The sequence below is a fragment of the Somniosus microcephalus genome, chromosome 9 (genome assembly GCF_052327205.1).
Source record: "Somniosus microcephalus isolate GS21.2 chromosome 9, FLI_Smic_1.0, whole genome shotgun sequence".
In the NCBI taxonomy this organism is placed as follows: Eukaryota; Metazoa; Chordata; class Chondrichthyes; order Squaliformes; family Somniosidae; genus Somniosus; species Somniosus microcephalus.
Window position 1 is genome coordinate 217,115,827 of NC_140995.1, and position 25,640 is coordinate 217,141,466.

Here is a 25,640-nt window from a genome sequence, read left to right on the forward strand (position 1 = left end):
CTCTAGGGAGTGGATAGCCTACCCTCTTGGGGAGTGGATAGCCTACCCTCTGGGGAGTGGGTAGCCTACCCTCTGGGGAGTGGATAGCCTACCTACCCTCTGGGGAGTGGATAGCCTACCCTCTGGGGAGTGGATAGCCTACCCTCTTGGGGAGTGGATAGCCTACCCTCTGGGGAGTGGATAGCCTACCCTCTGGGGAGTGGATAGCCTACCCTCTTGGGGAGCAGGTAGCCTACCCTCTGGGGAGCGGATAGCCTACCCGCTTGGCATGTGGATGGTGAGGGGTGTGGGAAAACTAGGAACCGACAGAATAAGTCAACAGCCAGATCGATACAGCAGAGTGCCACATGAACAGGGTCGCTGCCGTCCTCCCAGTTGACAGCTCTTACCTTCTGTGAAGTCCCCACTCATGTCTGTGACCTGCTTGAAACCACTCTTCTCAAAAGACTGGTGAGTGTTCTTAGTCCCGCCTTGCCACTGGCCCAAGCTTGAGTTGTCCTCAAAATTTTCAGAAGGCTAGGGGCATAAGAGAGAGAGTGGAACACAATGAGAAATTGCTTTACGAACATACGGAAATGATGGACAGGAAAAGACCAACTGGTCCATCCAGCCTGTCCCGTACAGTTGGGATGCTCTATGTATCACAACATCCACTCCCCACTCACCCAGAGCCATGTAATCTCCTGGGAGAGGGGGAGGAAACTGGAATATTCCTTTCCGACTCCCTTAAGCAATAAAAACTAGCTGGACATCGCATTGGCTCTGCTTTACATTACAGGATACCTACCTCTGGCATGAGGTGATCTCCGCTCCACACAGAAACAGGTCTGGCTCTCGCTCAGATGCACAGCGGGGTACAACACTGGCTTTTTTCTTTCTCTCCATTTCTTTTGTTGGTTCCCCTCCCCCGTGGTTAGGATACAGTCCCACAGGTACCAGGCTCTCTCTAAACCTTGCCCTAGTGGCCATTCCTCATGTGTGAGTCTACATAGCGAGAGTGGGCAGGCTATCTTGACCACAGTGAGAATCATGGCACAGCTCTATCCTGTTCTCACCCTTCACCCTTCATCCATACACTTGCACTGAGGAGCCGTAGGATTATGGAGGAGAAAATGAGCAACAGTTCCCTTGCAGCAGGGGGCGGAGTGGTGGAGAGATCGCTGGATAGTGCTCAGGAGTGGGAACCTTTGAACATTTTATCCTGCATAACCCTAAGGCTCGTCAGCCAGTTATAGCACACTGACAGCCATGGCTCAATGGTAACACTTTTGCCTCTGAGCCAGAAGTTTGTGGGTTCATAGTCTCACTCCAGAGACTGGAGAATAATCTAGCCTCGCACTTCAGTGCAGTACTGAGGGAGACGTTAAACTGAAGCCCTGACTGCCCTCTCAGGTGGGTGTAAAAGATCTCATGCCACTAGCAAAGAAGAGCAGGGGAGTTCTCCCTGGTGACCTGGCCCAATATTTATCCCTCAACCAACTTAATTAAAAAACAGATGAACTGCTCATTATCACATTGCTGATTGTGGGGGCTTGCTGTGTGTAAATTGGCTGCCACGTTTCCTACATTACAACAGTGACTACACTTCAAATGTACTTCATTGGTTGTAAAGTATTTTGGGGCTTCTTGAGATCGTGGAGCTTTTTACTGCTGGGTTTAAGACTGCGTAATGTAATGCCACATGTATCCAACAGAGGGAACGCGTCATGGAAATAACGTTACCATAGACATTGGCTTAGTTCCTAGCTGTGATACATGGTCAGAAAGTAAAGAAATTAGGTTAAAAAAACACCTTCAGATAGAGACAGTTCAATTTAACATTGTTTTAAGGGCGTATTATGACTGAAACAATAACCAGTTTAGCAGGGCAGAGGTCTGCTCCTGAACTGCACGGGCATGTGGCCACAACAACAACTTATATTTATATAGCTCCTATAACATAGTAAAACATCCCAAGGCACTTCACAGGAGTGCTATAAAACAAAATTTGACACCAAGTCACATAAGGAGAAATTAGGGCAGATGACCAAAAGCTTGGTCAAAGAGGTAAATTTTAAGGAGGAGAGAGAGGTAGAGAGGTGGAAAGGTTTAGGCAGGGAATTCCAGAGCTGAAGGCACGGCCGTCAATGGTTGAGCGATTATAATCAGGGATGCTCGAGAGGGCAGAATTAGAGGAGCGCAGATATCTTGGGGGTTTGTGGGGCTGGATGGGATTACAGAGATAGGGAGGGGCAAGGCCATGGAGGGATTTGAAAACAAGGATGAGAATTTTGAAATTGAGGCGTTGCTTAACCGGGAGCCAATGTAGATCAGCGAGCACAGGGGAGATGGGCGAACGGTTCTTGGTGCGAGTTAGGACTCGGGCAGCCGAGTTTTGGATGACCTCAAGTTTACGTAGGGTAAAATGTGGGAGGCCAGCCAGGAGTGCATTGGACCTGTCAAGTCTAGAGGTAACAAAGGCATGGATGAGGGTTTCAGCAGAGGATGAGCTAGGTAAGGGTGGAGACGGGCGATGATTCAGATGTGGAAATAGTTCTTATTTATGGTGCGGATATGTGATCGGAAGCACATTTCAAAGTCAAATATGACACAAATGCTAAATTGGTCAAACACTTTTTATAGGCGGCCACAGGTCTCATTTTAATATTGAAATCAGGTTCCTGTGTCCATTTCAAACCTTATTCCTTAACTCGAGTAGCCTATATTCTATATGTACTGATGTAAGGACTGTATTCTATATTGTTACGTCCGTGTATAAGAAAACACAGACTGCGGAGAACGGTACAATAGGTGTTTACTCAACGTGGCTTAGACTGCAACTGATCTGTACAGATTACTACTCAGCGTTATATACAGGTGTGGTCACTGCCGGTACTACAGTATACATGAGCTGTAAAAAGTAGTTCCCCCCTTAAAGGTACATACATTACAATTCCTCCCCTTTTAGATTAACAGTACCATAACACTCATTTAACAATTAAATATCAAACTAATTACAATTAACACTTTTAACATGCAACATTAGCTGAAAATAGTTTATTTATAAATTCAGTCTTTGGGGAGGCTTCCTGATCCTTTCTGGATAGTGCCTTTCCCGAGTGTCTTGCTCTTGGCGTGGAGGCGATTCTGGCCCCCTGTCGTCGGTTGGTTCATCAGCTTCCAATGCTACTGTTTCTGGGGTAGATGCTACCTGTACGTCGGGTTCATCACCAGGTACGTATGGGCGAGGCATGGGGTTGACTCGTTCCTGTGACTCTAGGATCTGGTCAGCATGACGTCTCACGATGCTCTCCCCAATGTCCACTGTGTACATTAGTGGCCCCTGCCGTGTGCATATCGTTCCTGGTTGCCATTTCTCTGTTCGGTAGTCGCGGGCCAAGACTGGTTGCCCTACATTGAAGCTCCTTGTCGGCTTCTCATTGATGTGCTGGAATTGCTTACTCTCAACATCTCTTCGTACATTTGGTCTGAGCAAATCCAGACGAGATCTCAACCTTCGGTTAAAGAACATCATGCCCGGGGCCTGGTTGGTGACTGCATGTGTCGCATTTCTGTAGGCTAACAGGAAATTGTCCACCTTATGCTGCAGTGGAATGTCGTCATCGCACATGGCCTTTACTGCTTTTTTAAAGGTTTGTACGAACCTCTCAGCCAATCCATTTGTGGCTGGATGATACGGGGCGGATGTGTAATGCCTTACCCCATTCCTTTTCATAAATCTTCGAAACTCTTCGGACACAAACTGTGGTCCGTTATCAGAGCAAATCTGCTCTGGCAAGCTGTTCCTGGCAAAATGGTCCGTAGGACTGCAATAGTTTTCTCCGTGGTGGTGGAGGACATTTTGATCACCTCAGGCCATTTCGAGTGCGCATCCACGGCTATTAAAAACATTGAGTCCATGAATGGACCAGCAAAATCAATATGCACCCGTTGCCATGGAGATGAGGGCCACTCCCATGGGTGTAGAGGGGCATGTGGTGGTGCATTTTGGACCATCTGGCATCCTGAGCAGCTCTTTGTCAGGTCCTCCATTTGCTGATCAATCCCCGGCCACCACACATAAGCCCTAGCAAGGCTTTTCATTTTCACCCCTCCCAGATGACCTTCGTGAAGCTCATTTAGCACTCTCTCCCTTAACTTGGGTGGAATTACCACTCGGGATCCACACATCAAGGTCCCCCGGCACACTGACAGCTGTTCTCTCCTTGTCGAGAATGCTGGCAACAGTGAGTCGCCATGTGCTGGCCATCCCTTCACCGTCAAATCATATACCCGAGACAGTGTCGGGTCATTTCGGGTTTCCTTTTCAATACAAGCGTTAGTTACCGGTAGGTATTCAACTATAGTCGAATGGAATATTTTGACAGGATCCACTGCTGGTGCTTCCTCCGCAGTAGGCAGTGGCAGGCGTGATAGCCCATCAGCATTTCCATGCTGTTTTGTGCCCTTATATTCAATCTCATAGTGGTGCGCCCCTAGAAAATGTTAGATCCGTGTATCTTGATGTTGTGTCCTTCAATAATTAGACATCAAGACTGCAGGGAACGATTCAACAGGTGTTTACTGAATGAGGGTTACTCTAGAACTAACTATACAGATCACTACTCAGGGTTTATATAGAGGTGTGGTCACTGCCGGTACTACAGTATACAGGAGCTGCAAAAAGTAGTTCTCCCCTTAAAGGTACATACATTACAGAAAAAGTGACCATCTTTGTAGTCGTTGCGCAGTCATCACCGGAACACCCTTCTTCGGATTAAAAATGGAGACAAGAGGCTGGTGATCAGTCAGCAAGGTGAATTTCTGCCCGTGCAGATAGTGATTGAACTTTTTCACTCCCCACACTATGCTGAGGGCCTCCCTGTCAATCTGGGCGTAGTTACGCTCGGCTGAGGTTAGTGATCGTGACGCAAAGGCTATTGGCCTCTCTGAGCCGTCCGAGAATTTGTGCGACAGCACCGCTCCAATGCCGTAGGGTGACGCATCACATGCCAACCGAATTGGTAATGCTGGGTTGTAATGGGCCAATACCTCTTTCGATGTGATTAGTGTTTTGCTCTTCTGGAAAGCTCGTCTACATTCGTCACTCCACCTCCATGGCACCCCAGTTTGCAGTAGGGTGTTCAGTGGGTGTAGTATTGTAGACAAATTTGGCAAGAGCTTATGGTAGTAGTTTACCAGCCCAAGGAACGACCTCAGTTGTGACATATATTCCGGTGCTGGAGCCTTGGCTACTGCCTCAATCTTCTCTGGGGACTTATGTAACCCCTCTTTATCAATAACGTGGCCACAATACGAGATTTGTTTCCTGAAAAACTCGCATTTGGGGCAGTTAGCTCGGAGCCTACATTCCTGCAATCTAGTGAGCACCTGCTCCAGGTTGGCAAGGTGATCACTGTCATTTTCGCCCGTGACCAGGATGTCGTCCAAATAACACTGGGTCCCTGGGATCTCTTGCAGGACTTGTTCCATTGCCCTCTGCCAAATAGCCGGAGCTGATGCTACCCCGAATACCAGCCGGTTGTATTGGTAGAGACCTTTATGGGTGTTGATTGTGAGGTATTTTTTTGATGCTTCTTCTACCTTCATTTGCAGATACGCCTGGACCAGATCAATCTTAGTGAAGCGTATCCCTCCAGATAGCGAGGCGAAAGTATCTTCAATCCGCGGAAGTGGATATTGTACGGTGTGAAGGACCGGGTTCACTGTTACCTTAAAGTCCCCACAGATGCGAACCTTCTTTGGTTCCCCAGGCGTGCTGCTCAACGACGTTTTCATCACAGGGACGATGGGTGTAGCCCACTCGCTCCAGTCTACCTTGGACAGTACACCTGAACGTTCCAGACTCTCCAGCTCTGCTTCGATGGCTGGGCGGATCGCATAAGGTACCGGTCTGGCCTTAAAAAATTTTGGGCTTGCGTTTTCTTCAATTTTAATCGTCGCTGTCATGCCTTTTAGTGTTCCGAGTCCTTGCTGGAACATTTCTTTCGCATCAGTTAGGATCTTTGACAGTCGCCCAGGTGTGACGTCGTCATCCTTTTTGTCAGCCACAGTCAGTGCCTGTATGGAATGCCAATCCAGTTGTATTTTCCGGATCCATTCACGTCCCAGTAATGGTGGTCCTCCATCTTGCAATACATACAGGTCTAGTTTTGGTGTTTCCTTACCGTTATATATAACGGTCACCCTTATTTTTCCTTTGGGGTAGACTTTTTGCCCCGTGTACGTCTTCAAAATAATTTTTGTGTCTCTCAAGGGTATGTGTGAGAATAGCCACTCGTAGTCCCGTTGGTTTATGACTGTTAGGGCTGATCCTGTGTCCAATTCCATCTTTACCTGGACTCCTGCTATCTTGAGAGTGACCCAAATGGTTCGGTGATCCTCCGTTGTGATCACATTATGTAGTTTCAGACAGCTCAGTTCCCTGCTTTCGGAGTCGTTATCACTCTTTTGTTCATCTGAACTATTCTCCGTCATCTTATGTACCTTCTGGTACTTTCCTTTGGTAGGTTTCTTATTGCTGGTTTTCTTTCCCGACCTGCAGACTCGTGCTATGTGTCCTACTTTTCCACACTGTCTGCACGCTTTGTCTTTGAACCAGCAATCATTCTGGTTGTGTGTTGTTCTGCCGCAGCGATAGCACTTCTCTGTTCCATATGACATTTCGTTTGTGCCATATTCTTGCGATCTCTGTTGTATCTCTGCAGCGCCCCGTGCTGCTGCTTCATACGATACCGCAATGCTGAAAGCCTTTTCTAGCGTAAGGTCCTTTTCAGATAAAAGCCGTTTCTGGGTTCCTTCACTTTGAAGCCCACACACAAACTTGTCCCTTAAGGCATGTGTCAGTCCCGCTCCAAACTGGCAGTGTTTCGATAGTTTGCGCAGTTCTGTTAAATAATCAGCATTGCTTTCATCCTTATGCTGGTTCCGTTTGTGAAACTTGAATCTTTCTGCTATCAGCAGCGCTGTGGGGTTTAAATGTTCCTTTAGTATCGTTGCTATGTCTTCAAAACTCTTTTCCATTGGCTTCGTTGGGGTTACTAGATTTCGTAATAAACCATACGTCTTTGCACCCATTAAATTTAACAATACCGACGCTTTCTTGTCATCTGACACCCCATTTGCCTTGCAGTACACCTCTATTCGTTCGACATATGTAGTCCAATCTTCGACTTCATTGTCAAATGCGGTGATACTGCCACTCTTCGGCATTTTGGGTGTGGTTTAAAATGGCATCTCCCAATGGCTTAAAATGGCATCTCCCGCGCTTTCCTTCCTCCCCCGCTGCTGCTGACGCCGCTCCCGGTGGTTCTCGTGGCAATGGCAGCACCCTGTAGGTTTCACGCGCTTCTCCTGCGCTGCTGCCAACGCCGCTCTCGGCGGTCCTCGTGGCAATGGCGGTGCCTCATGGGTTTCTGCGCGTCTCTCTCTCCCTCTCTCCGACGCTGCTCGGCCCCTGAACACCGGCTGCGCCCTGTGTGCTCTGCCCTCTCTCTCCCCCGTCAACGCTGCTCAGCCCTTTGCTGTGCCGCTCGGTCGGGCTCTAGCCCGCCGCTGTCCGGGAAGGGTCTGCGCACTACCTGTTGCCAGCCCGTTTCGCTGGACCACCTCGACTGGAAAGCCAAGCCTGGCTCTCGACAGCCTCCCCCGCAATTCTTGAGTCTCTGCTGGATGACTGGGCGGTTGCCCGTGGTCGACGCCCGAGTCTCTGGCCTTGACCTCCAATCCACTGATCTCCAGGAACGAATCCCCGGGAGGTGATGCAGAGTTGCAGGTAGGTTCGAACCTGCCTCATCGCCAATGTTACGTCCGTGTATAATGTAGTGTCCGTGTGTTGATAGAGACACTGAAGACAGGAGTTGGTTCATAGGTGTTTACTAAGCAAGGTCTGGAGGGGTACTAACGGATATACACAATATACAGGCTTATATAGCCCGAGTGGCCATTACCGGCATTACAGCACATATGGGGCTCTTAAAGGCACATACACTACAATTCCTCCCCTTTTAGCTAACCAGTACATCATATTTTAAGTAATTATTAATTACATGTAATAAGAAAAATAATATACACATTGCTGTAGTTAATTAATTATAAGTCAGTCTCTCTGGAGGCTTCCTGACTCGGTCCGGATAACGCCTCGGTGGTGTAGTAGTTTCTGGTGGTGTAGTAGGTTCTTTTAGCAAGGCTGATTCGGCTTGAATGCCAGTGTCGGGTTCATTGGGTTCCAGTATCACCGGATCGGAGGTAGATATGGGTATCTCTACTTCATTGTTCGGCATATAGAGTTGTGGTGTAGGTTGTCCCTTTTCGGATGACTCTATGATTTGGTCAGCATGGCGCCTTATTATGCTTTCTCCGATGTCCACGGTATACATCAGTGGTCCTAGTCGTGTGCAGATAGTTCCAGGCTGCCATTTCTCGGTACGGTAGTCCCGGGCCAAAACTTGTTGACCTATCTGGAAGGTTCTAGTTGGCCTTTCATTCATGCCTTGAAACTGCCGGTTCTCCACGTCCCTTCTGATGTTGGGCTTGACCAAATCCAGCCAGCATCTTAGGTTTCTATTGAAGAACATCATGGCGGGAGTTTGGTTGGTAAACATATCTGTTGCATTCCTGTATGCAAACAAGAAGTTATCCACCTTGTGCTGAAGTTTTATGTCTTCATTACCCATGGCCTTTATGGCCTTCTTGAAGGTCTGGACAAACCTTTCAGCCAATCCATTGGTGGCGGGATGGTATGGGGCGGACGTGTAGTGCTTAACCCCATTGTTTTTTAAGAACTTCCTGAATTCTTCGGACACAAATTGCGGTCCATTATCAGAACAGATCTGTTCCGGCAGCCCATTCCTGGCAAATATGGTCCTTAATACTGTGATGGTTTTTTCCGTGGTGGTGGAGGACATCTTTATTACCTCCGGCCACTTGGAGTGTGCATCAACCGCGATTAAGAACATTGAGTCCATAAATGGGCCAGCAAAGTCGATGTGTACCCTTTGCCAGGGAGATGAGGGCCACTCCCATGGATGTAGAGGGGCCTGTGGTGGAGCGTTTTGGACCTTCTGGCATCCTAGGCAGCTCTTGGTCATTTCTTCGATATCTCCATCGATACCTGGCCACCATACAAACGCCCTGGCTAGGTTCTTCATTTTCACTCCACCCAGATGCCCCTCGTGAAGCTCCTTTAGCACTTTATCCTGGAGTTTGGGTGGAATCACCACTCTGGATCCACACATCAAGGTTCCTCGGCACACTGACAGCTGTTCTCTTCTTTGCGAGAATGCTGGCAACAGTGGTTCGCCATGTGCTGGCCATCCCTTCACTGTTAAATCGTAGACCCGTGAGAGAGTCGGGTCATTTCTCGTTTCCCTTTCAATGGCAGAATTTGTTACTGGTAGACATTCCACTATGGTAGAGTGGAACATCTCCACTGGGTCTACTGTAGGTGCCTCTTCTACCGTTGGCAACGGTAGGCGTGATAAACCGTCAGCATTCCCATGCTGTTCTGATCCTTTGTATTCTATGTTGTATTGGTGTGCCCCTAGAAAAAGGGACCACCTCTGTAGCCTTTGCGCTGTCATAATGGGAACACCCTTTTTAGGGTTGAATATGGAGATGAGGGGTTGATGGTCAGTCAACAAGGTAAATTTTTGTCCGTGTAGGTAATGGTTGAATTTCTTCACTCCCCATACCAGGCTGAGTGCTTCACTGTCGATTTGGGCATAGTTACGCTCAGCTGAGTTCAATGAGCGTGACGCAAAAGCTATCGGCCATTCCGAGCCATCAGGGAATTTATGCGATAATACTGCTCCTATGCCGTAAGGGGATGCATCGCACGCCAGTCTGATTGGCAGTGATGGGTTGTAATGAGCCAAAACTTCTTTGGATGTCTTTGCATTTGTGGAAGGCACGTTTGCAGTCTTCGTTCCATTTCCAAAATTACTCCTGTTTGTAGCAGTTCATTAAGAGGGTGTAGAAGAGTTGATAAGTTCGGTAAAAATTTATGATAGTAATTTATTAATCCCAGGAACGACCTTAATTGTGAAACATTTTCAGGTGCTGGGGCTTTTATGACCGCTTCAATTTTTTCAGGTGACTTATGCAACCCTTCCTTATTTATTATGTGGCCATAATATGATATTTGATTTCGGAAAAATTTGCACTTGGGGCGATTTGCTCGTAGGCCCCATTCTCTCAGCCTAGTGAGCACCTGTTCTAAATTGGCAAGGTGCTCGTTGTCGTTTTCTCCTGTTACAAGGATGTCATCTAGGTAGCATTGAGTCCCCAGAATCCCTTGGAGGACTTGCTCCATAGCTCTTTGCCAGATAGCTGGAGCTGATGCTATTCCAAAAACCAGTCAATTGTACTGGTACAGGCCTTTGTGTGTGTTTATTGTGAGATATTTTTTAAGAGGCCTCTCCAACCTCCATCTGTAGATATGCCTGTGCCAAGTCAATTTTGGTGAAACGTTTCCCTCCGGATAGTGAGGCGAAAATATCTTCTACCCTCGGAAGAGGATACTGTACCATGTGAAGGACCGGGTTTACAGTCACCTTGAAGTCTCCACAGATGCGAATTTTTCTCTGTTCTTCAGATTTATCATTCTTCAATGCTTTCTTCATGACTGGGACGATGGGTGTTGCCCACTCGCTCCAATCTATTTTAGATAATACGCCTGCCTTTTCCAAATTCTCCAGCTCTGCCTCGACTGCTGGACGAATTGCGTATGGCACCGGTCTTGCCTTAAAAAACTTGGGAATTGCTGCATCTTCCACTTTTATTGAGGCGGTGGTGCCTTTCAAGGTTCCTAGTTTCTCTTGAAACACTTCCTTGGCGTTGGCCAAGATGTCTTTTAATCGTTCAGGTATGACGTCATCATCATTTTTTTCCTTACTGGTCACCGTCAGTGCCTGAATGGAGTGCCAGTCTAAACGTATTTTCCTGATCCATTCACGTCCCAACAGCGGTGGACCACCACCTTGTAGAACGTATAAATACAACTTCTGTATTTCCTTGCCGTTGTATACAACAGGCACCCTTATTTTTCCTTTGGGGTATACTTTCTGCCCCGTATATGTTTTCAAGATAATGGATGTGTCTTTTAAAGGTATATGCGGAAATAGCCGCTCGTAATCCCGTCGATTTATGATGGTCAGAGCTGATCCTGTATCTAGCTCCATTTTAACTGGGGACCCTGGTATTGTGAGGGTAACCCAAATGGTCTGGTAATCTTCTTTGGCAATTACATTATGTAATTTGAGAGAGCTTAGTCTCTTGTTCCCGGAGTCGCTATCGCTCTTCTGGTCTTCGGAGCTACTGTCCATCATCGTTTGTACCTTTCTGTGCTTTTCCTTATTGATTCTTTTCCTGTTAGTGGATTTTTTGTTTCCAGATCGGCACACACGTGGAATGTGTCCCATCTTTCCGCATTGCCTGCATGCTTTGTCCTTGAACCAGCAGTCCCTCTGGTCATGGGTGGATCTGCCGCAGCGATAACATCTCTCGAAACCCCATGTCATTTCATGGGTGCTGAAGTCCTGTGGCCTTTGCTGTATCTCTGCAGCTCCTCTTGCACTGAAAGCATTGTTCAGTGTTAAATCTTTCTCAGAAAATAGCCTTTTTTGTGTTCCTACACTTAGGAGACCACAGACGAATTTGTCTCGCAGAGAATCTGTCAGTCCTGCCTCGAATTGGCAGTGTAGGGTATCAACAATCTCCTTAAAATTCTTGTCCATCGGTTCGACTGGAGTGATTAAGTTTCGTAACAGCTTGTATGTCTTTGCGCCCATTAGATCCAGAAGTACTGAAGCTTTTTTTTCATCTTCTATTCCATTTGCGGTGCAATATACCTCCACTCTTTCCACATATGTGGTCCAATCCTCTATCTCGTTATCAAAAGCATCAATATTGCCAGAATTAGGCATCTTAGAAAAGATATGGCACTTCCCGTGCTTTTCTTTCTTTTCTGCAGAAAAGATATGGCACTTCCCGTGCTTTCCCGCCGCTGCTGCCGATGACAACGCTGTTTCCCGCGGTTTCCGTTCTTTTTTTATTTATTTATTTATTTACAATGGGAGACTCGTTCCCGCCGGACTCTCTCTGTAGGTCTGAACACCGACCTGCTTGCAGCCGCGGCCGTCTCCCGAGTGCTCCCTCCCCGTCTGTTACTGCTTGCCTCCGCTTTCGCTGCTTGGCCCAGCTGTAGAGCCAGCCGCTGGAGCCCCAGCCTGATGCCCAGGAAGGATTACCGCAGTACCTGCCACCAGCTTGGCCAGCTGGTGAAACAACAGCTTCTTTCACTTCTTGATTCTTCTGGACGCCAGAGGAATCGATGTCCTTGAGGTGCTGCCGAATTGTAGGTAAGTCCGTTTCCACTTCGTCGCCACTGTAGTGTCCGTGTGTTGATAGAGACACTGAAGACAGGAGTTGGTTCATAGGTGTTTACTAAGCAAGGTCTGGAGGGGTACTAACGGATATACACAATACACAGGCTTATATAGCCCGAGTGGCCATTACCGGCATTACAGCACATATGGGGCTCTTAAAGGCACATACACTACATATAAGAAGACACAGACTGCGGAGAACGGTACAATAGGTGTTTACTCAACGTGGCTCACACTGCAACTGATCTGTACAGATTACTACTCAGCGTTATATACAGGTGTGGTCACTGCCGGTACTACAGCATACATGAGCTGTAAAAAGTAGTTCCCCCCTTAAAGGTACATACATTACATAGATGTACTGATGTGAGAACTGAATTCTATATCTACAGATGTGGGGACTGTACTCTCTATGTACTGATGTGAGGACTGTATTCTATATGTACTGATATGAGGACTGTATTCTATATGTACTGATGTGAGGACTGTATTCTATATGTACTGATGTGAGGACTGTATTCTACAGGTACTGATGTGAGGACTGTATTCTATATGTACTGATGTGCAGACTGTATTCTATATCTACAGATGTGAGGACTGTACTCTCTATGTACTGATGTGAGGACTGTATTCTATATGTACTGATATGAGGACTGTATTCTATATGTACTGATGTGAGGACTGTATTCTATATACCGATATGAGGACTGTATTCTATATCTACAGATGTGAGAACAGTACTCTATATGTACTGATATGAGGACTGTATTCTATATGTACTGATGTGAGGACTGTATTCTATATGTACTGATGTGAGGACTGTATTCTATATGTACAGATGTGAGAACTATATTCTATAAGTACTGATGTGAGGATTGTATTCTATATGTACTGATGTGAGGACTGTATTCTATATGTACTGATGTGAGGACTGTATTCTATATGTACTGATGTGTGGGCTGTATTCTCTATGTACTGATGTGCAGACTGTATCCTATATGTACTGATGTGAGGACTGTATTCTATATGTACTGATGTGAGGACAGTATTCTATATTTACTGATGCGAGGACTGTATTCTATATGCACTGATGTGAGGGCTGTATTCTATATGTACTGATGTGAGGACTGTATTCTATATGTACTGATGTGAGGACTGTATTCTGTATGTACTGATGTGCAGACTGTGTTCTATATGTACTGATGTGATGACTGTATTCTATATGTACTGATGTGCAGACTGTATTTTATATGTACTGATGTGAGGACTGTATTCTATATCTACAGATGTGAGGACTGCATTCTATATGTACTGATGCGCAGACTGTATTCTATATGTACTGATGTGAGGACTGTATTCTATATGTACTGATGTGCAGACTGTATTCTATATGTACTGATGTGAGGACTGTATTCTATATGTACTGATGTGAGGACTGTATTCTATATGTACTGATGTGAGGACTGTATTCTATATCTACAGATGTGAGGACTGTACTCTATATGTACTGATGTGAGGACTGTATTCTATATGTACTGATGTGCGGACTGTATTCTATATGTACTGATGTGAGGACTGTATTCTATATGTACTGATGTGAGGACTGTATTCTATATGTACTGATGTGAGGACTGCATTCTATATGTACTGATATGAGGACTGTATTCTATATGTACTGATGTGAGGACTGTATTCTATATGTACTGATGTGAGGACTGTATTCTATATGTACTGATGTGAGGACTGTACTCAATATGTAATGATATGAGGACTGTATTCTATATGTACTGATGTGAGGACTGTATTCTATATGTACTGATGTGCAGACTGTATTCTATATCTACAGATGTGAGGACTGTACTCTATATGTACTGATGCACAGACTGTATTCTATATGCACTGATGTGAGGACTGTATTCTATATGTACTGATGTGCAGACTGTATTCTATATCTACAGATGTGAGGACTGTATTCTATATGTACTGATGCACAGACTGTATTCTATATGCACTGATGTGAGGGCTGTATTCTATATGTACTGATGTGAGGACTGTATTCTATATGTACTGATGTGCAGACTGTATTCTATATGTGCTGATGTGATGACTGTATTCTATATGTACTGATGTGAGGACTGTATTCTATATGTACTGATGTGAGGACTGTATTCTATATGTACTGATGTGAGGACTGCATTCTATATGTACTGATGTGAGGACTGTATTCTATATGTACTGATGTGAGGACTGTATTCTATATGCACTGATGTGAGGGCTGTATTCTATATGTACTGATGTGAGGACTGTATTCTATATGTACTGATGTGAGGACTGTATTCGATATGTACTGATGTGCAGACTGTATTGTATATGTACTGATGTGATGACTGTATTCTATATGTACTGATGTGAGGACTGTATTCTATATGTACTGATGTGAGGACTGCATTCTATATGTACTGATGTGAGGACTGTATTCTATATGTACTGATGTGAGGACTGTATTCTATATGCACTGATGTGAGGGCTGTATTCTATATGTACTGATGTGAGGACTGTATTCTATATGTACTGATGTGAGGACTGTATTCTATATGTACTGATGTGCAGACTGTATTGTATATGTACTGATGTGATGACTGTATTCTATATGTACTGATGTGAGGACTGTATTCTATATGTACTGATGTGCAGACTGTATTTTATATGTACTGATGTGAGGACTGTATTCTATATCTACAGGTGTGAGGACTGCATTCTATATGTACTGATGCGCAGACTGTATTCCATATGTACTGATGTGAGGACTGTATTCTATATGTACTGATGTGAGGACTGTATTCTATATGTACTGATGTACAGACTGTATTCTATATGTACTGATGCGAGGACTGTATTCTATATGTATTGATGTGAGGACTGTATTCTATATGTACTGATGTGAGGACTGTATTCTATATGTACTGATGTGAGGACTGTATTCTATATGTACTGATGTGAGGACTGTATTCTATATGTACTGATGTGAGGACTGTATTCTATATGTACTGATGCGAGGACTGTATTCTATATGTATTGATGTGAGGACTGTATTCTATATGTACTGATGTGAGGACTGTATTCTATATGTACTGATGTGAGGACTGTATTCTATATGTACTGATGTGAGGACTGTATTCTATATGCACTGATGTGAGGGCTGTATTCTATATTGTACACCAACTGTAAATGTTTTATTCCTATTTAGGTACGGAGCAAAGAGGGCTGTGCACTGACACAGTTACCACAATGATGGTCCTCTGAAGACTGTGGTTGCCAATCAATGGCCAACTCAAGCCAGACACCAAATCATTGGCCCAGATTTTCCGATCGGAGTCTTCCTGCCTGCAGATGCCTCCAATTGGAAAAAAAATTACCCCCTTACCTGAGGGCTCCAGAGGTCCGGACACTTCCGCTCCTGGGCCTCTCGTGGTGCGTGCGCACAGATGCCCAGGTATCCCGGGGCGCAGGATCACGTGGGCCATGGGGAACCAATGGAAGAAGGGAATCCCCCTTCATACTTTTGACAGGTCTCTCAGCTTAGACCAGTCAACAGTATGAATGGGGATCACTCAAATAACTCATCAAAACATTAAATAATTTTTTTTTAAATCGCGTATTTAAAATTAGTTAAAATTACATTAAATTAAATATTTTAAACAAAAGTTTTAAAATGTAATTAAAGTTTTTTCGGGGCTAAAAATAAACATACCTTTTTAAAAATATTTTAAAATTAAGAATGAGTGAATTTACTTTTTTAAACTCTTATGCTGGTAAAAGCAGGCCTTACGCCTGCTTTTACCAGGCGTAGATTTTTAAAGGTTTTCAGCGGGCGGAGGTTCTGCAGAAAGCGGAACTCCCTGCCCACAGAGGCCCTTCTCCAGGGCAGGCGGTGGATCTGTTCTTGACAGATCGGAAGTGCTGGTTTTCAGCGCATGCGCTTTGCATGCCTGGAACCGGCACTTGCGAGGCCCCTACTGGTGCGTACACACGGAAAATACGGGCCATTGTTTACCGAATGCCAGGTGACTGCAGCATAATCTCCACCAATTTTTACTATCCCACCATCATAATGGCAGGTAGGTAATTGGCTGGAACCACAACAGTAAACACGGGAGGGGGCGGGGAAGGGGGATAATCAGTCCCAGTGGCGAATCCCAAGTGAAACTCCAGCATTAGAGGCCCAGCAAACTCCTAAAGTCGGGAACTCCAGATCTCCAGCCAGAAGGCTGCGGCCTCCCAATTTCCACAGGGGCCGAGGGTGGAGCTTCCATCTGCCCTCAACATGATCCATGAGGTCAGAGAGGGTGGGGCTGAGAGGAGCAGCTTCCCATGATGGGTGTTTCCTCAGCCCTGGCCTCCCTCCGGCCCAGTAAATGGACGCTGGGATGAAAGCAGATGGCAGGTTGCCTCAGCTGCACGAGGAGGGCCCACCTGTGAGTCCAGGCCTGACCAGTGAACATCGCTCCCTCCCCCCACCCCAACACCCATCCCCAAGGAATGCCAGCATAAAGTCCTTTTACAAGGACCCAATCGGCGGTAATGGTAAACAGTTATTGGAGCCAATGGCACCGGCTGGCCATGAAGAAGTTTCCTGTGCCACATTTCCCAACTCCCCTTCCTGCGGCAGGTTACCAAGATGGTGCAGGTGACTACCGATGGCATGCTAATTACTTGACCCCACCATGACCTCCAATACTGTCGTTGGTCAGGAGCAAAGGTCACGCACCCTGTTGCACTTACACCAGTTCTACAATTTTACTTTTAATTTAAAATAAACCAACTAGGGGTTAAGGGAGCGTTTGATGGTGAGCCCCGTGAAAGTGATACTTAGAATGTTCAGCCTTGAAAAGAGGTAATGGTTTCCTGCAGATATATAAGTTTAAATCCAGATCACTACTTCAAACTAAACAGTGGCAGTGGGGCCAAAGAGATCACAGGTTCAAAGTAGTAAAAAGTCAACATGCGATAGACAGAGCTAAGCGATCTCACAACCATCGGATCAAATCAAAGCTCTGCAGTCCCGCCACATCCAGTCGTGAGTGGTGGTGGACAATTAAACAGTTAACAGGAGGAGGAGGCTCCAAAAATATCCCCATCCTCAATGTAAGAGCCATGAAAGTTTAAGAAAGAAAATACTTTAAAATATTGGTTAAATAGTATAATACAGTTAATTTACCTGACTGACTTATTGTATTGAGAAACCCCCTATTTTCTTGCTCCAGTAGTATAGTCTGAGATACCCCCTTCATTCTTGCTACAATGGTACAGTCCTTAAGATTGTCACATGGTATGCAGCCATTTTACAGTTTAAACTCCACGAGGCTGGAGAGAAGGTAAAGAAAGGTTTTTGAGGGCTGGAGCAATACAGTTTTTGACCGTGTTCGTTTATACGTGTTTGCTTTGTAATTCTGTTTGTAAGGTGTTATAGTAAACAGGTTAAAAGACAAAGCTACGTTTGGGAATGTTTTATTTCGACATGCGTCTACTCGTTGTTAAAAGCCTCAAAGCTCAGTGGCTACGTTTGGAAATTAAGAAGCGCCACTACACTCAATGATGGTGGAGCCCAGCATGTGAGAGCAAAAGACAAGGCTGAAGCATTTGCAACTATCTTCAGCCAGAAGTGCCGAGTGGATGATCCATCTCGGCCTCCTCCTGAGGTCCCCAGCATCACAGATGCCAGTCTTCAGCCCATTCAATTCACTCCACGTGATGTCAAGAAATCAAGAAACGGCTGAAGACACTGGATACAGCAAAGGCTATGGGCCCTGACAACATTCCGGCAATAGTACTGAAGACTTGTGCTCCAGAACTAGCTGCGCCCCCTAGCCAAGCTGTTCCAGTACAGCTACAACACTGGCATCTACCCGGCAATGTGGAAAATTGCCCAAGTATGTCCTGTCTACAAAAAGCAGGACAAATCCGACCCGGCCAGTTACCGTCCCATCAGTCTACTCTCAATCATCAGCAAAGTGATGGAAGGTGTCGTCGACAGTGCTATCAAGTGGCACTTACTCAGCAATAACCTGCTAACTGACGCCCAGTTTGGGTTCCACCAGGGCCACTCAGCTCCTGACCTCATTACAGCCTTGGTCCAAACATGGACAAAAGAGCTGAACTCAAGAGGTGAGGTGAAAGTGACTGCCCTTGACATCAAGGCAGCATTTGATCGAGTGTGGCATCAAGGAGCCCTAGCAAAACTGAAGTCAATGGGAATCAAGGGGAAAACTCTCCATTGGTTGAAATCATACCTAGCACAAAGGAAGTTGGCTGTGGCTGTTGGAGGTCATTCATCTCAATCACATGACATCACTGCAGGAGTTCCTCAAGGCAGTGTCCTAGGCCCAACCATCTTCAGCTGTTTCATCAATGACCTTCCCTCCATCATAAGGTCAGAAGTGGGGATGTTCGCTGGTGATTGCACACTGTTCAGCACCATTCGAGACTCGTCAGATACTGACGCAGTCCGTGTCCATATGCAGCAAGACCTGGACAACATTCAGACTTGGGCTGACAAATGGCAAGTAACATTCGCACCACACAAGTGCCAGGCAATGACCATCTTCAACAAGCGAGACTCTAACCATCTCCCCTTGTCATTCAATGGCATTACCATTGCTGAATCCCCCACTATCAACATCCTGGGGGTTACCATTGATCAGAAACTGAACTGGACCAGCCATATAAATACTGTGGCTACAAGAGCAGGCCAGAGGCTGGGAATTCTGCGGCGAGTGTCTCACCTCCTGACTCCCCAAAGCCTTTCCACCATCTACAAGGCACAAGTCAGGAGTGTGATGGAATACTCTCCACTTGCCTGGATGAGTGCAGCTCCAACAACACTCAAGAAGCTCGACACCATTCAGGATAAAGCAGCCCGCTTGATTGGCACTCCATCCACCACCTTCAACATTCACTCCCTCCACCACTGGCGCACTGTGGCTGCAGTGTGTACCATCTACAAGATGCACTGCAGCAACTCGCCAAAGCTCCTTCAACAGCACCTTCCAAACCCGCGACCTCTACCACTTAGAAGGACAAGGGCAGCAGACGCATGGGAACATCACCACCTACAAGTTCCCCTCCAAGCCACACACCATCCTGACTTGGACCTGTATCACCGTTCCTACACTGTCGCTGGGCCAAAATCCTGGAACTCCCTCCCTAACAGCATTGTGGGTGTACCTACACCATATGGACTGCAGCTGTTCAAGCAGGCAGCTCACCACCATCTTCTCAAGGGCAATTAGGGATGGGCACTAAATGCAGGCCTAGCCAGCGATGCCCACATCCCATCAATGAATTTTAAAAAAGGTTGACTAGGATGATCCCACAGTTGTGAGGTTATATTTATGATGACAGACTTGATAAACTGCAGCATATGCACTGGAGCAGAGAAGCCTGTGTTCAAAATTATGAAAGGGTTACAGCAAATAAAGATAAAACTTGCATTTATATAGCGCCTTTCACAGCCTTAGGAAGTCCCAAAATGCTTTACAGCCAAAGAATTATTTTGAAGAGTAGTCATTGTTATAATACAGTATAGGGAAACGTGGCAGCCAATTTCCACACAGCAAAATCCCACAAACAGCAATATGATATGTGATCAGATACTCTGTTTTTTCGTGATACTGGTTGAGGGTCCTAAATGGCTTACCCCTTATCCTTGAGGCCAGGACACCGGGAAGAACTCCCCACTGCTCTTCTTTAAAATAGTGCCACGGGAGCATTAACATCCCCGAGAGGGCAAATGGGGCCTCGGTTTAATGTCTCTTCCGAAAGACGGCACCTCCGACAGTGCTGAACTCGCCCAGTACTGAACTGGAGGGTCAGCCTAGATTATATGCGTAAATCCCTGGTGTGGGACTGTCACTGAACCTACAACTTTCTGAGTCAGAGACGAGACTGCAATCCACTGAACCACGGCCAACACCTAAATAGTGAAAGATTATTTCTATTGGTGGGGCAATGGTAACGAGGAGATGCAAATTTAGGAATGGGAGTAAAAACAGAAACATAGAAACATAGAAGATAGGAGCAGGAGTAGGCCATTAGGCCCCTCGATCCTGTTTCGTCATTTAATGAGATCATGGCTGATCATCCAAATTCAGTACCCTGTCCCTGCTTTCTCCCCATATCCCTTGATCCCTTTAGCCTTAAGAAATATATCTAACTCCTTCTTGAATATATTTAATGAATTGGCCTCAACTGCCTTCTCTGGTAGAGAATTCCACAGGTTCACCACTCTCTGGGTGAAGAAATTCCTCCTCATCTCTGTCCTAAATGGCTTACCCCTTATCCTTAGACTGTGACCCCTGGTTCTGGACTCCCCCGCCATCAGGAACAAACTTCCTGCATCTAATCTGTCTAGTCCTGTTAGAATTTTATAAGTTTCAATGAGATCCCCTCTCATTCTTCTAAACTCCAGCGAATATAAGCCTAATCGACCCAATCACTCTTCATACGTCATTCCTGCCATCCTAGGTATCAGTCTGGTGAATCTTCACTGCATTCCCTCCATGGCAAGAACATCCTTCCTCAGATAAGGTGACCAAAACTGTACACAATACTCAAGGTGTGGTCTCACCAAGGCCCTGTACAACTGCAGCAAGACATCCTTGCTCCTGTACTTGAATCCTCTCGCTATGAAGGCCAACATACCATTTGCCTTCTTAACCGCCTGCTGCACCTGCATGCTTACCTTCAGCGACTGGTGCACAAGGACACCCAGGTCTCGTTGCACCTCCCCTTCTCCCAATCTATTGCCATTCAGATAATAATCTGCCTTCCTGTTTTTGCCACCAAAGTGGATAACCTTGCATTTATCCACGTTATATTGCATCTGCCATGCTTCTGCCCAATCAACCAACCTGTCCAAATCAAAAGACCCGTTTATTCCAACTCTTTGCTTTCTGTCTGCCAACCAGTTTTCTATCCAAGTCAATACATTGCCCCCAATCCCATGTGCCTTAACTTTACACGCTAACCTCTTATGTGGGACCTTATCGAAAGCCTTCTGAAAGTCCAAATATACCACATTCACTGGTTCTCCCTTATCTATTTTACCAGTTACATCCTCAAAAAATTCCAGTGGATTAGTCAAGCACGATTTACCTTTTGTAAATCCATGTTGACTTTGTCCGATCCTGTCACTGTTTTCCAAGTGCTCAGCTATTACATCCTTTATAATGGACTCTAGCATTTTCCCCACTACCGATGTCAGGCTTACCGGTCTGTAATTCCCCGTTTTCTCCCTACCACCTTTTTTGAATAAGAACATAAGAACATAAGAAGTAGGAGCAGGAGTAAGCCATACGGCCCCTCGGGCCTGCTCCACCATTCAATAGGATCATGGCTGATCCGAATCTCGACTCACGTCCACTTCCCTGCCCTCTCCCCGTAACCCCTAATTCCCTTATCTGCTAGGAAACTGTCTATCTCCATTTTAAATTTATTTAATGTTGCAGCTTCCACAGCTCTCTGGGGTAGCAAATTCCATAGATTTACTACTAGTTCATCCATGCGATCTTTAAATGTTTGCCATTGCCTATCCACCGTGAACCCTTTAAGTAATGCTCCCCAATCCATCCTAGCCAACTCGCGCCTCATTCCATCGTAGCTTCCTTTATTTAAATTCACGACCCTTGTCTCTGAGTCAACTACTTCACTCTCCATCTTAATGAAGAATTCTATCATATTATGATCGCTCCACCCCAAGGGGCCTCACACAACAAGATTGCTAATCAATCCTTTCTTATTACATAATACCCAGTCTGAGATGGCCTGATCTCTAGTTGGTTCCTCGACATATTGGTCCAGGAAACCATCCCGTATACACTCTAGGAATTCCTCTTCCACAGTATTGTTACTAATTTGGTTAGCCCAATCTATATGTAGATTAAAATCACCCATGTTAACTGCTGTGCCCTTATTGCACGCATCTCTAATTTCCCATTTAATGCCATCCCCAACCTCAGCATTACTGTTTGGGGGTCTGTATACAACTCTCACTAATGTTTTCTGCCCCTTGGTATTTCTCAGCTCTACCCATAGTGGGAGGTTAGAAGGAGTTATTCTAGGCAAAGGATTATTACAGTATGGAATACATTTCCGCAAATGGCTGTTGAAGCCAAGTCAATGGTAATGTTTAAGAGGGAATCAGATAAACACTTGGGGCCTAATATTCCAGGATCCCCTGCTCCATCATTGTGGAAGTCCAGTGGGTTGGGACTTCTGGTTGCCACTTTGCCCTGGGATTGGCCCCGTCCCAAGTCTTGAGGACAGGCTCACTTGCACAGTACAGGGCAGGTAGACCCACACCTGTAGAAGCACGATAGAGCCACTTGCCCTGCTGTGCCGACGGTTGTCAATGCGGCAACCGGCCACTCCAACAGGTGGGGGGTCGAGATCCGGGAATGGTCAAAGATAAAAAGGCCAGCTATTTTTTTTTCCACCCAAAGCTTCTAAAGGAACAAAGGGCCATTAGTTCAAAGGTCATCAATCCTCTCAGAGACCGATCACCTTTGTTTCGGGCTGATTTGGAGTCTTCTTGGTGCCCACGACGGGAACCCTTGTCTGTTCTCAGCAGGCACAAGTTCCGCTGGGTCTATCAGAGAGCATGCTGGTCGGAATTTCCAGGGCAGCCAGGAAACGCGTCACCCGCCACCTCACCCCAACACACCCACGAAGATGGCTGCAGAAGCCTCATTCGCCTGAGCTCCCACCCCCGCAACTGATCAAAATTTAGGATGGAATCTACTTGGGACAGACATCCGGCGGACCCGGGTACCATCCCAAATTCCTGCTCCCATCCTGGGGGTGGTCCACCTTACTTGCGTCTTCCTCCTCTCAGAATTTGTGGCCCCCACTGATGAAAAACATTAAAGGCCACGGGGGGGTGGTGGGGAGGTGGCGATGGAAGAAGGGGAAACAGCAGGGCAATGTGACTAGAGCAGGTGGCTCTGATGTGGAGCCCGCAGCAATGCAGGCACAGTGAGCCAAAATGGCCGTTAAGTGTCGGTGATTTATTACTGATTCCTGTAATCTGCTGGACTGTGTTGCTGCTGGTCACGATCAGCTAAATCACTCAGGTGTAGTTTATGTGAAAGCAATGCTCCCAGAGCTGTGCAGGCACGCACTCCCTTTGCAACACGTCATCCTGCAGTAGTCTCAAGCCCCAGAAACGCAGCCTGGTCTAGACAGTCGTCAGCTGTTGTCAAAGGGCAGAAATCGGTGTGGGCGTGGGCACAGGCACTGTTGTTGTGGCAGAGCCCAGGTTCAGGCGTCCTGAAGGAGCCAGCAATCACCAGCCCAGCTGCACCCACTTCTGACCACAAATGAAAAAAATAACTAACTATCCAGAGCACGGCGATAACAAACTTGGCAGCTCAATGATCTCCAAGGGCCGAGTCACCAGAGCACTTTTACCTTAAACTGTGAATAATGTCCAGTAACTTTTACTGAAATGGAAACATAGCCATATAAAAACATATCAGTGCTGTGTGTGCGTGAGTGTGTGTGTGTATACACAGTGTGTGCACGTGTATACATGGGTATGTCTCTGTGTGTGCATGAGTGTACTGGTGTGTGTGTGTCTCCGTGTTTGTGATCATGTACATGTATGTGCATGATTGTGTATGTGTGCATATACGTCTGTACGCGTGTGTGGGTGATAGTTGCATGAGTGCACAACTATGTATGTGTGTGACTCTGCACAAGTATGTACGTCTTTGTGCGTACCTCTGTGTGCAGGCAAGGGAGTGCATGTCGTGTGCAACTCTGTGAAACTGTGTACTTGTACGCAAGTGTATATTTGTGTATGAATGTGAACATGTGTGTACCTGTATGTGTACATCTGTGCATGTGCGTATATACGCGTGTTCGAACATGTCTGTCCCTCTCTGTATGTGTGTTTACGTGTCTGTCCGTCTGTATCTGTGCAAGTGTCTACACAATTCCTACATTACAACAGTGACTACGCTTCAAGATTACTTCATTGGCTGTAAAGTGCTTTGGGACATCCTGAGGTTGTGAAAGGCGCTCATATGAAAGCAAGACTTTCTTTTCTTTCCTTTTAGTGTGACTAAAACTATTAATGAAAATACTTTATCTTCTTGGACATTTATAGTGTAAATTAGACCTACTTTCAGCAAAAGGGCAGGCAAGTGCTAAGCAGCTGGGAGCAGTCCTTCACAAGCTGTGTAACAAGCTGCAGTCATTTGTTTCCAGTTTCCAGATGTGTTCACAGAATGTGATGACAGTTTACAATAATTTATAGACCCATTACAGTATTTTGGTAAATGGCTCAAAGTCCTGGGACCGCCCAACTGAACTCGTCTGAACTGAAATCTGTGGTGTATACATGTGTGAGCATTGGTAAGTGTGTACAATTTACACGTGTACATCTCTGTGTTTGTACATTTCTGTATGTGTGCATATGTGCCCTGTTCTTCAGAACCTTCTGCCTCAACCTACCTCTCGCCTCTTCCTTCAACAGCCTCTTCAAACACCTTCTCAACACTTAGGAGTTCAGCTCCTCCACTGTAACCTTTCTGGTCCCAGTATGCTATGCTCCCCAAAAAGTGCTCCGAAACATTTTCTTTACAGGAGGCACACCTTATAAATGTGAGTTATTGTAGTTTGTGTATGTGTTCACGTGTTGTGTGTATGTGTGGATCTACATAACCTATGCATTTGTGTACGTCATAGAGTCATAACAGCACAGAAGGAGGCCATTCGGCCCATCAAGTCCGTGCCGGGTGTCATTATACGTGCGTGTATATTTGTATGGGTTCTTCATGATAACCAACCAGTTAACACTGTAGTCAGGATTCAGGCAATAACTTAGTAACACTTAGTCTACAGATTGTAATCATTACCTTTCACTAGTGTTTGCTTTCACCTTGCGGTGAAATAATTCCTTTAGCTGAGTTAATGAGGGGTATATTTTACAGATTTGCACTTGCAAGAATTCCTGACTGAATGCCCGAATTTCCGACCCGCGCTTCCAGTAGGAAAAGCTTTGTGCCAACAGTGGGGATTGGTAAACATAGAAACACAGAAGATAGGAGCAGGAGTAGGCCATTCGGCCCCTCGAGCCTGCTCCGCCATTTAATGAGATCATGGCTGATCATCCAAATTCAGTACCCTGTCCCTGCCTTCTCCCCATATCCCTTGATCCCTTTAGCCTTAAGAAATATATCTAACTCCTTCTTG

General features: G+C 45.9%; 1 protein-coding gene across 3 annotated transcripts in view; it reads right to left on the reverse strand.

Moving 5' to 3' along the window:
* The window catches only part of LOC147113028 (TOG array regulator of axonemal microtubules protein 2-like), a 203,889-nt gene that overhangs the window by 154,895 nt on the left and 23,354 nt on the right, over positions 1 to 25,640 (reverse strand). For all 3 annotated transcript variants that reach the window (XM_085997898.1, XM_085997897.1, XM_085997900.1), the window contains exon 2: positions 390 to 516. In XM_085997898.1, the coding sequence (XP_085854024.1) occupies positions 390 to 516 (127 nt within the window). The remainder of the gene's footprint in view (positions 1 to 389; positions 517 to 25,640) is intronic.